The sequence below is a fragment of the Hevea brasiliensis genome, chromosome 10 (genome assembly GCF_030052815.1).
Source record: "Hevea brasiliensis isolate MT/VB/25A 57/8 chromosome 10, ASM3005281v1, whole genome shotgun sequence".
In the NCBI taxonomy this organism is placed as follows: Eukaryota; Viridiplantae; Streptophyta; class Magnoliopsida; order Malpighiales; family Euphorbiaceae; genus Hevea; species Hevea brasiliensis.
In genome coordinates this window covers 20298921-20313722 of record NC_079502.1, presented here as the reverse complement: position 1 = coordinate 20313722, position 14802 = coordinate 20298921, and the positions used below count along the sequence as shown (strand labels likewise).

The window sequence follows — 14802 nt, the reverse complement described above, 5'->3', positions numbered from 1 at the left end:
GTGAACCTATTTATGATACTTTGTGCTAGAAATATTGTCACTCATATTCTTAACAACTTAAGAATAATATTTCTAACAAAATATCAATGGACCTTTTCTATTACACATAAATATATTATGTAAACGGAAAAGTGGAAATGCCTTTTATTAATAAAATATATACAAGATACATACTAAATGATATGCTCTAGGGCATACTACTAACACTTAAACCCTATGCCACATGTCACAACCACATTGTATCTTATTTTTAATTGACTCAATCACATTAAGCTAAGTGTCAAAGCTAGATTTAATCTTGACTTTGATCACCTTACATGATAGGAAGACAAATGGCAAACTTATATAATGCCATGTGTCACCATCTCATGGTGCCATATGTTACCGTGTGAAATTAGGGGTGGCCACTGTTTGGTTTCGAACCGGAACCGGTTCGATCAAAACCAAACCAAAATCGGTCAAAACTTGAACCAGCTTCAAACCGGACTAAAACCGTCCTTCTACGGTTTGGTTCAGGTTCATAATTTTTAAAAACCGTGAACCAGCGGTCCCTAACCTGATTGAACCGACGATTCTGAACCAGACCAAACCGGCGATTTAAATATAAAAAAATTCAATAAATACTTCACTCTACTCGTAATTCATTTATATATATATATATATATCATTAGTTCTCTACACAATTATTCTCTACACTCTCTTTAATTCTTAATACTCTTTCAATTTCTCTCAAATTTTCTAAATAATTATTTTCTACACTCCTTTTAATTCTCAGTACTTTCACAATTCCCCTACTTTATTATTTTTATGCCCACTGAAATTTTTAATACTATTTCAATTGCTTTGTTATTATTTTATATCTTCAATAAAATTTTCAATACCCTCTATTTTAATTTTTTTTAATATTTTTTTAATTATCAATTATCATATAATTTTTTTAAAAAGGATAAGTAATACTCAATTCAACTAAACTTTTATCCCAAAAATTTATTGGGGTCGGTTATATGTATTCTCTTTCTCCTCTCTAAACGATTTGGGGTTAAATCTTCGGAAATGTGTAATGCTTCTAGGTCATGTTGTACTATTCTCCTTCAAGTCAGTTTAGGTCTACCTATTATTTTCTATCTATCCTTAACCCAATATGCTCTACTTGTCTAATTGGAGCTTTCCTATGTCTATGCTTCATATAGCCAAACCACCTCAATCTCCTTTCTCTCAACTTATAACTAAAAATTTTGATTCCTCTAAATCCTAAAGGAATACATAGGTAAATTTAAGTTCATGCACCTTTTTTTAATTTTTTTTAAAATTAATTTTGTCTCTAGTTTTTTAATAAGTTTAAGTCTTTGCTTATTAAATTTTTTTTAAAAATAAGTTATTTTTATTCTTATTTTTCTTATTTTATTTTGATTGAAAGATTTCTAAAAAAAAATTAAAATATTTTTACAAATATAACTTAAATTCTAAATCAATAAAATTTTCCTTTAATTTTTTCTTTTAAGTTGCTCTTAAACCGCCCCTAAATCGCTTTCAAACAGTCTTAAACTGTCATTTTTCGAACAGTCATTTAAACCATTTTAAACCGGGCTCGAACCGGAATCGGTGATTCAAGAACCATCTTCCAAACCGTCCCATGAAGGTTTGGTTCAGGTTTATGATTTCATTGAACTTGAATCGGCGGTTCAGGAACCGTAATCGGCAGTTCCTGAACAGTGGCCACCCCTATGTGAAATGACCAAATTACCCTTATGTAATAATTTTGAGTTCTCAACTCAAAATCATCATTTCTCCTCTTCTAATCAATTTATATCAAATATAAATTGATTAATCTCTATTAATTAATTTCTCACAATTAAATTTATATTTAAATATTTTAAATATAAATTTAACTTATACTATACTTCTAATAACCTAGATTTAGTTTCAAACCATGCTAAGGACTTTACAATTTTATTGCAAACCAAACCTATTTAATTAATTAATTAAACTATTTAATTAATCAATTAAATCATAGTTTACTTGGTGATTATCTTGTGTATGTGTGTAACTCAGTAGGCTCATCACTAATTGGCAATGAGATATGATATTAACTCTTAATATTATCAGAACTCTTTCTTGCCATAAATGATTTCTTTAAATCATTTTAGGCATCTCATAGACCATGGTTGACACCTAACATAACATGCCATGGCCACCCAATCAATAACAAGAAATACCTTAAATGAATATATAATCATATGTTACCATGCACTAGAGTCTCTCTGTTACAAAATCCCAATTCGAGCTGGAGTCATGGTTTATGTCAAACCCCATTTGCTATGAACATTATGTTCTCTTTTAATTACAGTTCTTGATTAATTAGATTTTCCTGTCAGAAACTCTTTTTTGTCTAAATCTGTCTGTCCTGACCAGAAACTTGAAACATCAAGAACAATTAAATGAAAATAGGATTTTATCCCTATTTACTTAGGGTAACAGATTCTATCTTGATCAACAATTATCTCCATATATAACTAGTAAGAACCAACACATGCCCATATACCCATACATAGTACAAATATAGAAGTAGTATCAAACTCAAACCACCTATATACAAGATAACTGTGTTATCTCAGGTCTAAAGATTATATGCACTGATATGATATATGACAATGCATTGACAAGAGTAAACTCCATGTGCTTGTCATATGCGTCACTGGTTCGGCCTACTTATCATATATAAGTGCCTATCATGTTTGTCATATGGCATGAGATTCATCATTTTATCTTATTTATATCTCATATAAATAGCTTGGGAACAAACATGATTATAATCTTTCTGGATAAGTTATGTCCTGTGTGAAGTATCATCGATTGTGAATTAATTTATGATACTTTGTGCTAAAAATACTGTCACTCGTATTCTTAACAACTTAATAATAGAATTTTTAACAAAATATCAAATGACCTTTTTTATTACACATAAATATATTATATAAACGAAAAAGTGAAATTGCCTTTTATATATAAAATATGTACAAAATGATATGCTTTGTGAATCAATTTATGATACTTTGTACTATAAATACTGTCACTCGTATTCTTAACAACTTAAGAATAGAATTTCTAATAAAATATCAAATGACCTTTTTTATTACACATAAGTATATTATGTAAACGAAAAAATAAAATTATCTTTTATTAATAAAATATGTATAAAATATATACTAAATGATATGCTTTAGGGCATACTACTAACATTGCTCTATATTGGTATTGCTTTTATCGATGAAACTAATATATTAAAACAAAAAACTCTAGCATGTATAGCCATCTTTATCCTCGTACACAACATCTATTACTCCGGCAAAATTGAAAATTCTTGCTAAGACAGACATAGTAAGGAAGTCAGGTATAAAAGCTTTTCATAACATCCTTCCATACACTCACCATTTGTTTTTGAAATTCTTAGAGAACTTCTTTTATCTGAGCATCATGTTGTTTCATGTAGCATTAAACTGTCAATGTTGGAGGCAACGTACTATCTCTTTTGCTTAAACTATATACATATGTGAGTAGAAATTAAATTATTAAAAGGAATCATAAATATAAAAACAAATTCAATATCTGTATATTATTCCCCTTCTGGATTCCAAATTTATATATATTATAAATTTATTATTAAATGTAATTCCACTTATATAAGAATTTGTTATCTAATCAATTTAGATAAGGTTTATGTACCCTCATTTTAATACCATTGGTTGTATAATTTTTTTAAAATTGTTATTATAATTATATTAATAGAATTTGAATTTAAATAGAAATTTAATTTAATCAATGAAAAATTAAATTTAAATAACAAAAATATGTAATTATAAATAATATAAATAATAAAGAATATTTTGGAAAAATCAAATGTCCACCTTCACACAAAAATAAAAAAAGAGATATATATATTATAGATAAAGAAAAATGAATGTCTGGGTTAAATTGTAATTACCTTATAATATTAGGATTTTTATGTAATTAACCTCCTCTCATTTTGGTATTGAAAAGCTTCTCGACTTGTATCAATCTGCGTCTGCGTCTGCGTCGCAGAAAGAGGCAGGACTGCAGGCAAGAATTTTTCCTGCTTGTGTATATAAAACATCATGCCCGATCCATGAATTGCTCGACTCGGCTTATCACTCAACTGAACTCGCCCGAGTCACATCGCTTCTTCTCCGCCACCATAAAATTTCTTCCCCTTAGATCCCCAAGAAACTTCACGTTTACTCCTCACATTATATTCTCAACTCCAAAATTCTCTAAAATTGCCTCATTTGCTACCAAAGCCAGTAATCTTCCTGGACCCAACCGGAACGCTCCGGCGATGGACCCCAACGCGCCGGAATCAGCGGACCCGCCTCCTGCTGCGGAAGACTTTGTTCACATCGAAAATCCTAATCCTAATGTCGAGGCTTTGAGCGAGAGCATTGTCGATGTTGCTGATGAGCTGAGGGTGGACACTGGCGCCGATGCAGGGAGTTTTAGTGAGCCGCAGAGGACGGAGCTTCCGGAGGGGCTTTCTAGAAGTGTGGTGGTTCTCAATTGCGAGTCTACGGCGGAGGGTGGATCGTGCGATGTGTACTTGGTTGGCACAGCACATGTTTCTCAGGTGAATAATTTTTTCTGTTTGGATGCTGAGAAAACGAGATGAATCAACAGAGTAATTAGATTTAACGCTTTAGGTTTTTTGTGTTAATCAAGATTTTAGGAGAGGAAATTCTTTACTTGACTACAAATAATATGCCTGACTGGCTTGGTCTATGTTTTGTTTTCTAATTTAGCAAAATCAAAAGTTGTGGAAAATATCATTCCGTTTGTGCTCTCTATCTGATTTTCAATCGGGAGAATTGATGAAATGAATGGAAAATCTCTATTTCTTTTTATAGTTGAAGTTTTTGTTTGACCTAACGTGAAAAAGGATTACCCCAAGTTAAAGCTGTAACGGCATTAGTCTACCGGAGTACTGTAATGCGAGGATCTGTTTGTTACATTAGATTTTGAAATATAAAATAGGCTTAATGAGGGAAAGCTATATGATATAATCCAGTAATTGCTGCTACCTGTTAACATTATTTTGTTGCTTCGACACCTGTTTGGATACGAGAATGTGTCATTTAGGAAAATAGAATGTTGACTTTCAATTGAAGAATGTAAAATGCTGATTTTCTATGGTTTGATTTGATTCTTTTTTGGCAATGTTCAAACACTACTTTGGAGTGGACTAATAATTGTGTTGATTTTTTTATTGTATATTGCAGGAATCATGTAAAGAAGTTGAAGCTGTAATCCGCTTCTTGAAACCACAGGTGCTTTCCCATACGAAACTCACTAAAATTTAAATAAGGGATTGGTCATTTAGCACGTTAGCTGTCTGCTTCTAAGTTATTTTAACTATTTATGAAGTTGTTGCACTTTGACTACAGGTTGTCTTTTTGGAGTTGTGTTCTAGTCGAGTGGCTGTGCTTACTCCTCAGAATTTAAAGGTTTGTCCCAAATGTTTCTTGCTTTCCCCCTTCACATTTACATTCTTAAATTTTGAAGAACTTTGTGCCTCTCCTTTTGCTCCAAGTCTCTACTAGAGCCCCCAGTCCACTCTACAGAGTTGGTGACTGCAAAGCAGTTGGTGTAGGTGGTGTTGTATATTTGGCAATGAGTATTTGCCTTTTTTTCTTTATGATTGCTTAGAAGGTGATGCTGTGTTGATGTTTGATTTTCTTGCCTCATGGAGGCATCTTTGTTTGGAGGACTTAAATCATCAACTTATTTTAGGTCTGGTTGAGTTGCAAAGCTAACCTTAATATTTCTCAATTTTAGCCTATTGGGTTTCCATTTTCTTATATATTCAATTTTAGTTGACCAGGTTCCAACAATGGGAGAAATGATAGAGATGTGGAAGAAAAAACATAACCTGTTTGGGATACTTTATAGCTGGTTTCTTGCCAAGGCATGTATGATAATAATCTTTGTTTCTATTTCAGTTTTTAACCTCTCTAAATTCCTTCATTTATACTTCTCCTTGAAACCAGAATATGATTGTTCAGTATGATTTTAATTTTATATTTAATCAACGTTTTTGTAGGTTGCCAATAAGCTTGATGTTTTTCCGGGTTCTGAGTTTCGAGTGGCTTTTGAAGAAGCAAGATCATATGGTGGCAAAGTGATACTTGGTGATCGCCCTGTACAGGTAAGATTCTTTGCTGATTTCTGGCTGGAACTATTTTCCTCTTTTGATCTATTGCATAAGATAGGTTATTACTCCGATTAATCAATGCATTAAATTTTGTCTAGGTTCAGTCTCAATTAGAACATCAAGCTCAGCTCAAGATCAATAACTTCTGCTCAAAGAGCAGTGAAGTTTGAGCTTGGTTAAAGCAATACCAAGCTTGAACACCTTAATACTTGGTCTGGATTCGCTTCTTTACATCCTAAGCAAAATGTTCATTGAACCAATCTCAGTTTCTTTTCCCTGAGAGAGTAATAGGCTGGACAACCTTATTGAATTCTGATGATTGTTTAGGACAAAATGGTCTAATATGTGTAATGCTCTTGAATTTTCATCATAATTTGCCTTTTCCAAAACTTGGTCACAAGTATTTCATATAATTTGTAACCACATTCAATTATCTTTTGTGCAAGAAATTGATTGGTAAACCTTGTGATGGCTGATTTTGAGATTTAATATCATAAGATGCATTTCTGGGTACTCTATTGTTTGGCAATGGCTGCTTTTCCAGTTTGGTTAGCATCTCCCAGTCCTAATCTGAGGCCAGAAATCATGTATCCAACCATGTCCTTTTATCATTAATGATCCATCTGTAGTAGGCTAAACACCAGCTATTTGGATCACAAACACCTCTAGTGGATTGTGCTTTGTCATGTTCAAGTCTTGCATTTATAAATTTGAACAATTTAATCACAAGTGTGATGGTATTAACTGAAACAGATTACATTACGAAGGACATGGGGGAAAATGCCTCTTTGGCATAAGACAAAATTATTGTACTCTCTGCTTTTTCAAGCATTCTTTTTACCAAGTCCTGAGGACCTTAACAAAATGGTAAGCTCTCTTAACCTATGCAAAGAATTCCTCGCTACATTTGCTTGCATTGAGTGGACTTCAGAAGGGAGAAATTCATCCTATGTTGCTAAACTTTAGTTTATAGTAATTTCATTTTGCTACTTTTCAGCTCAAGGAAATGGATGATGTTGACATGCTGACACTTGTGATTCAAGAGATGAGTAAGGAGTTCCCCACTCTAATGGAAACCCTTGTGCATGAGCGAGACCAGTTAGTGTTCCTTTGCCAACATTTCATTTGTAATTTATGTTTGGTAAATATAATTTCTTGCTGTTAAGTATTTTGCAAATTTCCTGCATCTTGTCATTTGGCTTTGACAAATGAGATCTGAGAAGTGAACAGGAGGGTATAGGGGTTACTTTTTCTGTTTCAGCCTACTTGATGAAGATAGCATACTAATCTCATAAATTACATTTGCTAGAAACGTCTTGCTAATCTTGTATATTGTTGTCTATAAAGGTGCTTCTTTTTAGCTCAAACCTACTCTGATGCATTACATGCCATTATATTGTGTTTGGAATCATTTTTGTTATGGTTGCTTTTACTGAAGGTGCATAGAAAATACTTGTACAGATTAAACTTCATTTATTTATTTTCTTAATTTTGAGTTGACAGGTAATGCATAGATGAGTTCAATCATTGTGCTCAGTCCAAACATTAAGCAGAGAATTTATATATATATATATATATATATATATATATATATATATATATATATATATATATATATAGTACACATTGACGTGGGGAGAAATTTTTCCAAAGGGCCGTCTCCAGGCTCTAATTGAAAAGCTAGAATTTTGCTGTAGTCTGTGTCTTTTTGACTGCAATATGTCTAATAAAAACATCACAAATATGTCTACAGTTGATCCTGTGATTAATGATCCCATATCCTTGGTATTCAAAACCTATCAAATATTTCTTTTTGGCTTTACTTTTTTGGAGATTTTTCCTCCTCACTATCCCCTTCTCTTCGTTCTTTTGTGCTTCGTTTCTTCCATAGTTATACAAAGTGCTGTGACCTCTTTTGTTATAATAGAGGGAGGGGGAATTTTCCTTTTCTTGTGTGTTTCTGGGTGCAAACAAAATTTGGATGGAGTGCATAAATAAGTTGAATGCTTCAGTTTGATGCTTCATATAGGTCCTGCATCTTCAAAGCAATGCTGAATGGTCAACTAATTTATTAGTTCATTTGCGTGATTGTTGTGAAATTATATTCAGGAATTGTTATGATCTGCCTGGAAGGGCACCTGTAATACTCTCAGTTCCATCTGGATAAAATTATTCAGTGGTGGTATGATCTAACTGGAAGGGCAGCTGTAATACCCTGTTATATCAGGATAAAATTGTTTTCTGTGACAGTATGATCCCAGTTCATTTGTCTTATCTTTGTGCTCTTTGCCTAGCCTAATGTTTGGCACATACTTTCATATGATTTTTCTGGTTTCATTTTCTTTTATTTGGTATGTTTTCTTTTGTTTGTTTATCTATTTTTTTCATTAAAATTATTCCTTGGGCAAAGATGTTGCAGCACTCTTCCTTGTTTAAATAGTTTGTCAACTTGGAGACATTTTGCATCACTATTTTGCATAACTACTTGGATGAATTTTCTTTCATTAATTGATCTATATTTTCTTAAAATTATTCGTTAGGCAAAGATGTTGAAACATTTTGCCCTGAACTTGTATAATTGTTTTGTCAACTTTGTGGATATGTTAGGAACAGGAATTCTAACCCCTTCGGAATGTAGAATTTTACAAGAATTCAATTCATTTGATTTTGTTTTGGTTAATTCTCATGTTTAGAATGAAAGAATTCAATTCTTTTTAACTTAAAAATTTTTCATTTTAAAAGAAATAAAAATCAAGAATGATTTTGTGAGAATTCAATTGAATTCTTTTCTTGCAAATGATTTATTCGAAAGGAAGCTTTAACAAAGTAATACCGAAGAAATTAGAGGTAATTGAAAGATTAGAAGGAATATGGAAAGAATAGTAGACAGTAGAGAAAAATAGAAGATAGAAGAAAGGATTTAGGGAGAAAAGAGATAGAGAATAAAGATTGGGAAAGAAAGATATATTTCTTGAATGACATACGAAGACATCTCTGCTGCTATTTATTCAGGTAGTTCTAACTATTTTCTAACTTTGCTAACTGCTACTAACAGCAGGCAACCACCTGCAATAACCTGCTAACAGTTTCAGTTACAATTCCAACTAATTTCAGGCATACCTAACTGTTACTGACTTTTTCCTGAACCTAATCCTGCTGTACGTAACAGGACATTTTGCATCACTACAGATGTAGTTTTCTAGCTGTTGCCTACCATTTTTCCCTTTAAAACAAGTAGTTTTCATATAAACTTGCTTTTGCTGAGTACCACCACAAGAGTGTAGAGCAATTGCATTGTGTGATAACGTTGAAGGATGGGACCTGTTTAAATCCTTCGTAACGCTGCCCTGATGGGATAATGAGTGGGTAATGGCTTTCTTTATTTAAATATGCAAGATATATTTAATGCAAAAGTGAGCTATTGGGAAATTTTAATTTTCATTGGAGTGTGTTGGGGTTTGGGAAACCCTAACAGAGAAGAAATAGGGTAGAAGAAGAATAGAAGAGAGAAAGATAATAGAATAGAGAAATAGAGAGATGAGAAAGAAATTGTATTTCTTGATAGTTCTGGGTGAGAATTACAAGGTAACTGCTGATATTTTATAGCGCTAGCTGGTGTAACTGCCAAATTCCTTAGCTGTCACTATAACAATCTCTAGCAATATCAGTTACACAAGAATTAAAAACTGCTATTGCCTTTCCTGCTCATAACCCTTCTAGAACATCTAGAAACAACTATACTCATCTACGTTACTTCCTATTTTTATTCCTATACTTCTTTCTATAGTATGTAACAATACCCTCTTTTGGAGCACTTTCTTGTCCCCAAGAAAGTGAACAATCTAGAAATTGAGCAGTGATGAAATGTTTATCTTCCCAAGTAGCATCCTCAAGTGGAAGATTAACCCATTTAATGAGGCCTTGCTTAACCTGTTGATCACCTCTCAAAACAACTCTGGTTTGCAACACCTTTTCAGGAGCAACAACCAACTGATCTTCATTTTACTGAGGCAGCTCTCTAACAGGAATAATGCCATCTCCCAATTTCTTTTTGAGCATAGAAACATGGAAGACAGGATGGATAGATGAAGATGCAGGTAAGGCCAACTTATAAGCTACGTTTTCTACCTTTGATATTACTTCAAAAGGACCATAATACCTAGCACATAGCTTAAGAGATTGTCTCACAGCCACTGTAGCTTGCCTATATGGCTGAAGCTTCAAATAAACCCAATCCCCTATTGCAAACCTCTCAAAACAACTCTGGTTTGCAACACCTCTTTAGGAGCAACAACCAACTGATCTTCATGGTATTGAGGCAGCTCTCTAACAGGAATAACGCCATCTCCCAATTTCTTTTTGAGCATAGAAACATGGAAGACAGGATGGATAGATGAAGATGCAGGTAAGGCCAACTTATAAGCTACCTTTCCCACCTTTGCTGTTGCTTCAAAAGGACCATAATACCTAGCAGATAGCTTAAGAGATTGTCTCACAGCCACTAAAGCTTGCCTATAAAGCTGAAGCTTCAAATAAACCCAGTCTCCTATTGCAAATTCTCTCTCTGTTCTATTCTTGTCAGCCCGCTGTCTCATTCTATTCTGAGGTTTCTGCAAATTCTCCTTAAGAAGATGGATTAGGTGCTGTCTGTCTCAAAGAAATTGGTCCACAGCTGCCACAAATGATTCTTTAGCAATTCCAGAGGGAAAAAGTGGTAGAACATAACCATAAAGTCCCTGAAATGGGGACATCTTAATGGCACTATGAAAGGAGGAATTGTACCACCATTCTGCTAATGATAACCAACTAGTCCAAGTAGATGGCTGTAAATGGACCATGCACCTCAAATATCCTTCTAAGCATTGATTCACTCTCTCAGTTTTGGCCATCCGATTGAGGGTGATAAGTAGAACTGAAAGCAAGCTTCACACCCATTTTCTTGAATAATTCTTGCCCATAGTAACCAGATTCGTTCAAAACCCCCTGGGAACCGCGATTTGGTTCGTGAGTTCTGAATTGCGAGTCCTCTGCGTTCCAAAATGCTAGGGGACGCGATCAGGTTCTCCAAAATGGAGGTTCCAGTGAGAATAAAAAGAAGAAAGGAAGGAAGAGAGAAAGAAACAAGAAAAATCAAAAGGCATGAACATGTGTAAGCAATAGGCACAAGAAGAAGAAGAAGATATGTCGCAGAAATGAAGAAAAGAAGAAGAAGGAAAAAGGAGATACATTTTGAAAGTCTAGCTTTTGTAGGTGGAAGACTTGTTAGTGGGTTGGGTATGTTATGTAGCAGTATATTCTTGATTTTTGGAGTGCAAATGAATAGTTTATTGAGAAAAAATTAAAATTATTTAGATAAATAATCATTATTAACTAATAAATAAATAACTTTGAATTTTATAAAAATGTATATTATATTAAAAAATTATCATATTAAATTAATATTTTAATTTATAAATATAATATGTTAAATAAAATTAAAAAATAAGTTATTTATTAAATAAATATAATTAGTATATCTCAAATCGAATTGACGTATTGACTAAACGAATTGCGAATCGAATTAGCGTACCAATTAAGACTACCCCTTACGAATCCTATATTTCGTTTAGTGGGGTACTACGTACCACGCACTCGTACCTCGACTTGGGAGTATCACATTCCTGGTAACTATGTTCTTGCCAAAAATTACTAGTAAAAATTCTATCCCTATCCGAAACAATAATTTGAGGAACTCCATGTAACTTGAAAACATTATCCAAGAAAAGTTGGGCTACTGTTACAACAGAATAAGGATGAGCTAAAAGCAAGAAATGTGCAAATTTGGTATATCTACACACCACATCTAAAATGATATCCTTGCCTTTTGACTTGGGAAGTTGTTCAATAAAATCCATAGAAATCTGCTGCCACGCTTGAGAAGGGATGGGTAATGGCAATAACAACCCTGGATAGGCACAGTGTTCTGCTTTGCACCTTGCACAAGTCTCACATTCCCTCGCCCATTTCATCACATCTTGCAGCATTCCAGGCTAGGAAAAATAAAAGAGAAACTTTTTGATCCTCATATTGGTGGCATGAACACTTGAATGAACTACCATAGGAGAGTCATGATATGACTGCAGTAAAACAACTTTTAAAGTAGTAGAACCCACATAAATTGTCTTTGTAGTACAGAATTCCACTTTTCAATTGATAACCAGGAATAGCATTACTATTCAAAGAAAGCTGCTGAATCAATCCACTAACCTTCTCATCTCCATCATAACTCTGCATCACATTTTGCATCCGAACAGGTACTGCTACTGAATTTGTAATAGTACAATAATGGCTTGAATACTCATACTCAGGTGTCCTTGATAATGCATCTGCCACTTTATTTTCAATGCCCTTTCTATACAAAATTTTATAGTCCAAACCAGACAACTTAGAAATACCCCTTTGCTGTAAATGAGTATGCAACCTTTGCTCTAGGAGGTACTTAATACTCTCATGGTCAGTTTTAATTAAAAATTGACCCTGCTTAAGGTAATGTCTCTACTTCCCAACAGCAAAAGTAATGGCCAAAAGTTCCTTCTCATAAATTGATAAGTCTTGACTTCTAGGGTCAAATGCTTTAGAAATATAAGCTATTGGATGCCCTTGCTGTTGTAAAACAGCCTCCATGCTCCAATTGCTGGCATCTGTCTCAATGATAAATGGTTTAGTAAAGTCTGGTAAGGCAAGGACTAGTGCCTCAGACATGAGCTTCCTCAGTGTATCAAAAGCCTGTTGAGCTGCCTCATCTCACTGAAAATTATCTTTCCTCAAAAGGTCAGTTAAAGGATTGCATATTATACCTTAGTGTTTGACAAACTTCCTATAGTATCCCGTAAAACACAAGGAAACTTCTAAGATCTTTAACTGAAACTGGAGCTGGCCAATTAATCATGGCAGCAACCTTTTTGGGATCAGTAGCTACACCCTGCCCTGAAATAATATGCCCGAGGTACCCTACTTCAATCTCCCCGAAGAAACATTTATATCTCTTGGCATAAAGTTGCTGCTGCTGTAAAATATCATACGGTTCAACTGTCAACAGGTGTTTGTCTTGGAGATTTACTTAGCAGGATCCTCTGGACAGCATTCATATGAGTATAATGTTTGAAATCTATATTCTTTTGCTCAAAGGAAACTTTTTTTGTTTTTGGGAAATTTGACCCTTAAGGCATTCTCATCTTATACCTACATATAAGCAAACTATGATTGATCTGGAATTGTTTCGGTCAAAGCAATTCAATTGTAAATTTTTGGGGTCCAAGCACTCTGAAGGATGGGGCACTTTATGTTTATGTTCATGGTTTTTACCCTTTGTCTGACTTGCAGGTACATGTCTTCCACATTACTAAGAGCTGCTAGTGAACATACTTCAGTTGTTGCCGTTGTTGGGAAGGGACATTTGCAGGGAATTAAGAAGCATTGGAAGCAGCCTGTTCCGGTTGGTGAACAATTTCATTTTGTTTATTAGGTTCTATTTATAACAATAGATTCTTTCAATTCTGTTGATGAACAGTTGACCAAATTTTAAGGTGCTTAAACATATACAATTGATTTATCTCTACAGGTCCTTAAAAATAACTAACATCCATATTGTGCTTTGCCTTCCTAGTGATGGGTATTTGTGATATTTTGTATACCACAATTATATACTTGTCATTGGATTTTCATCTCATGAGTGCTTCCTTACCTGTGCTGCAGATGAAGGATCTCCTGGAAATGCCTTCACCGAAACCAGCTGTTTCTGCTGTGAAGGTTCTTACGTCTCTTGGTGTTGCAGCTGCAGGTGTGGCTATTATCTCGGGCATTTATCTTGCATGCAAGAAATAGTTTTACTGATGTTTCTTGATTTACTATTTCCGGTCACATTAAGCAAGGGTAAATTAGTTGTTTTTTTTATTTTATTTTAAATAACTGTTTTATTTTCACAATATTTCGCCCAAAAATTTGTTCCCTAGCCATAGAGCAAAGAAGAAAATTTCCTTCATGATCCATGTATATTTGATAACCTTGTGCTATTGTTGGTAGGACGTAATCAAAGGTGCAATGGAATTGCAATTACATTGTATGTTTCATTACTTTGTTTGGCTATAATTTATATGTAATGAAATGATAATTACATTTTAACTAATGCAATGAAATCTGAAAAAATGCATATGATCATGGTTACTTTTTTTTTTTTTAATTTTTATTCTTTCATTGTCATCACCAACATTTGAAGGTCACCACCATCACCTAGCCATTGGTCCCATCACCACCATCCAACAACTATCACCATTCACAACTCTACTAACCATCATTGTTACCAGCGCAAATGTATGATTGCTTGTTTCGGTTTATTTCTTTGTCGCCACCAGCATTTGGCTATTGCCAACCCTATTGCTTCCCCTGCTAGCACTACCACTGCTATTACCACCCATCATTGAACGGGCTAACACTGCTACAATTGTCTTTGCTACTACCACCAGTACCACCTAACCATTGCTATCACTTAACCACGTAGCTACTAATCGTTGAAGTCTTCTCCACTCATTATTATTATTATTATT

The 14802-nt window shown here is 33.9% G+C and overlaps 1 protein-coding gene across 1 annotated transcript; it reads left to right on the top strand.

Moving 5' to 3' along the window:
• The first annotated feature begins 4039 nt into the window (after positions 1-4039).
• Positions 4040-14314, top strand: LOC110660461 (uncharacterized). The gene is made up of 9 exons (XM_021818783.2): positions 4040-4639; positions 5289-5336; positions 5454-5513; positions 5891-5974; positions 6110-6214; positions 6974-7087; positions 7218-7318; positions 13583-13694; positions 13955-14314. Exons 1-9 carry the CDS (start codon positions 4145-4147, stop codon positions 14081-14083), a joined length of 1248 nt encoding a protein of 415 aa, XP_021674475.2. The 5' UTR covers positions 4040-4144; the 3' UTR covers positions 14084-14314.
• Positions 14315-14802: the final 488 nt, after the last annotated feature.

Coding starts and splice junctions, on each gene's coding strand:
- LOC110660461 (XM_021818783.2), top strand. CDS start 4,145: ATGAATTGCTCGACTCGGCTTATCACTCAACTGAACTCGCCCGAGTCA. Junction 6,215..6,973: donor TTGGTGATCGCCCTGTACAG/GTAAGATTCTTT, acceptor TAACTGAAACAG/ATTACATTACGAAGGACATG. Junction 13,695..13,954: donor ATTGGAAGCAGCCTGTTCCG/GTTGGTGAACAA, acceptor CCTGTGCTGCAG/ATGAAGGATCTCCTGGAAAT.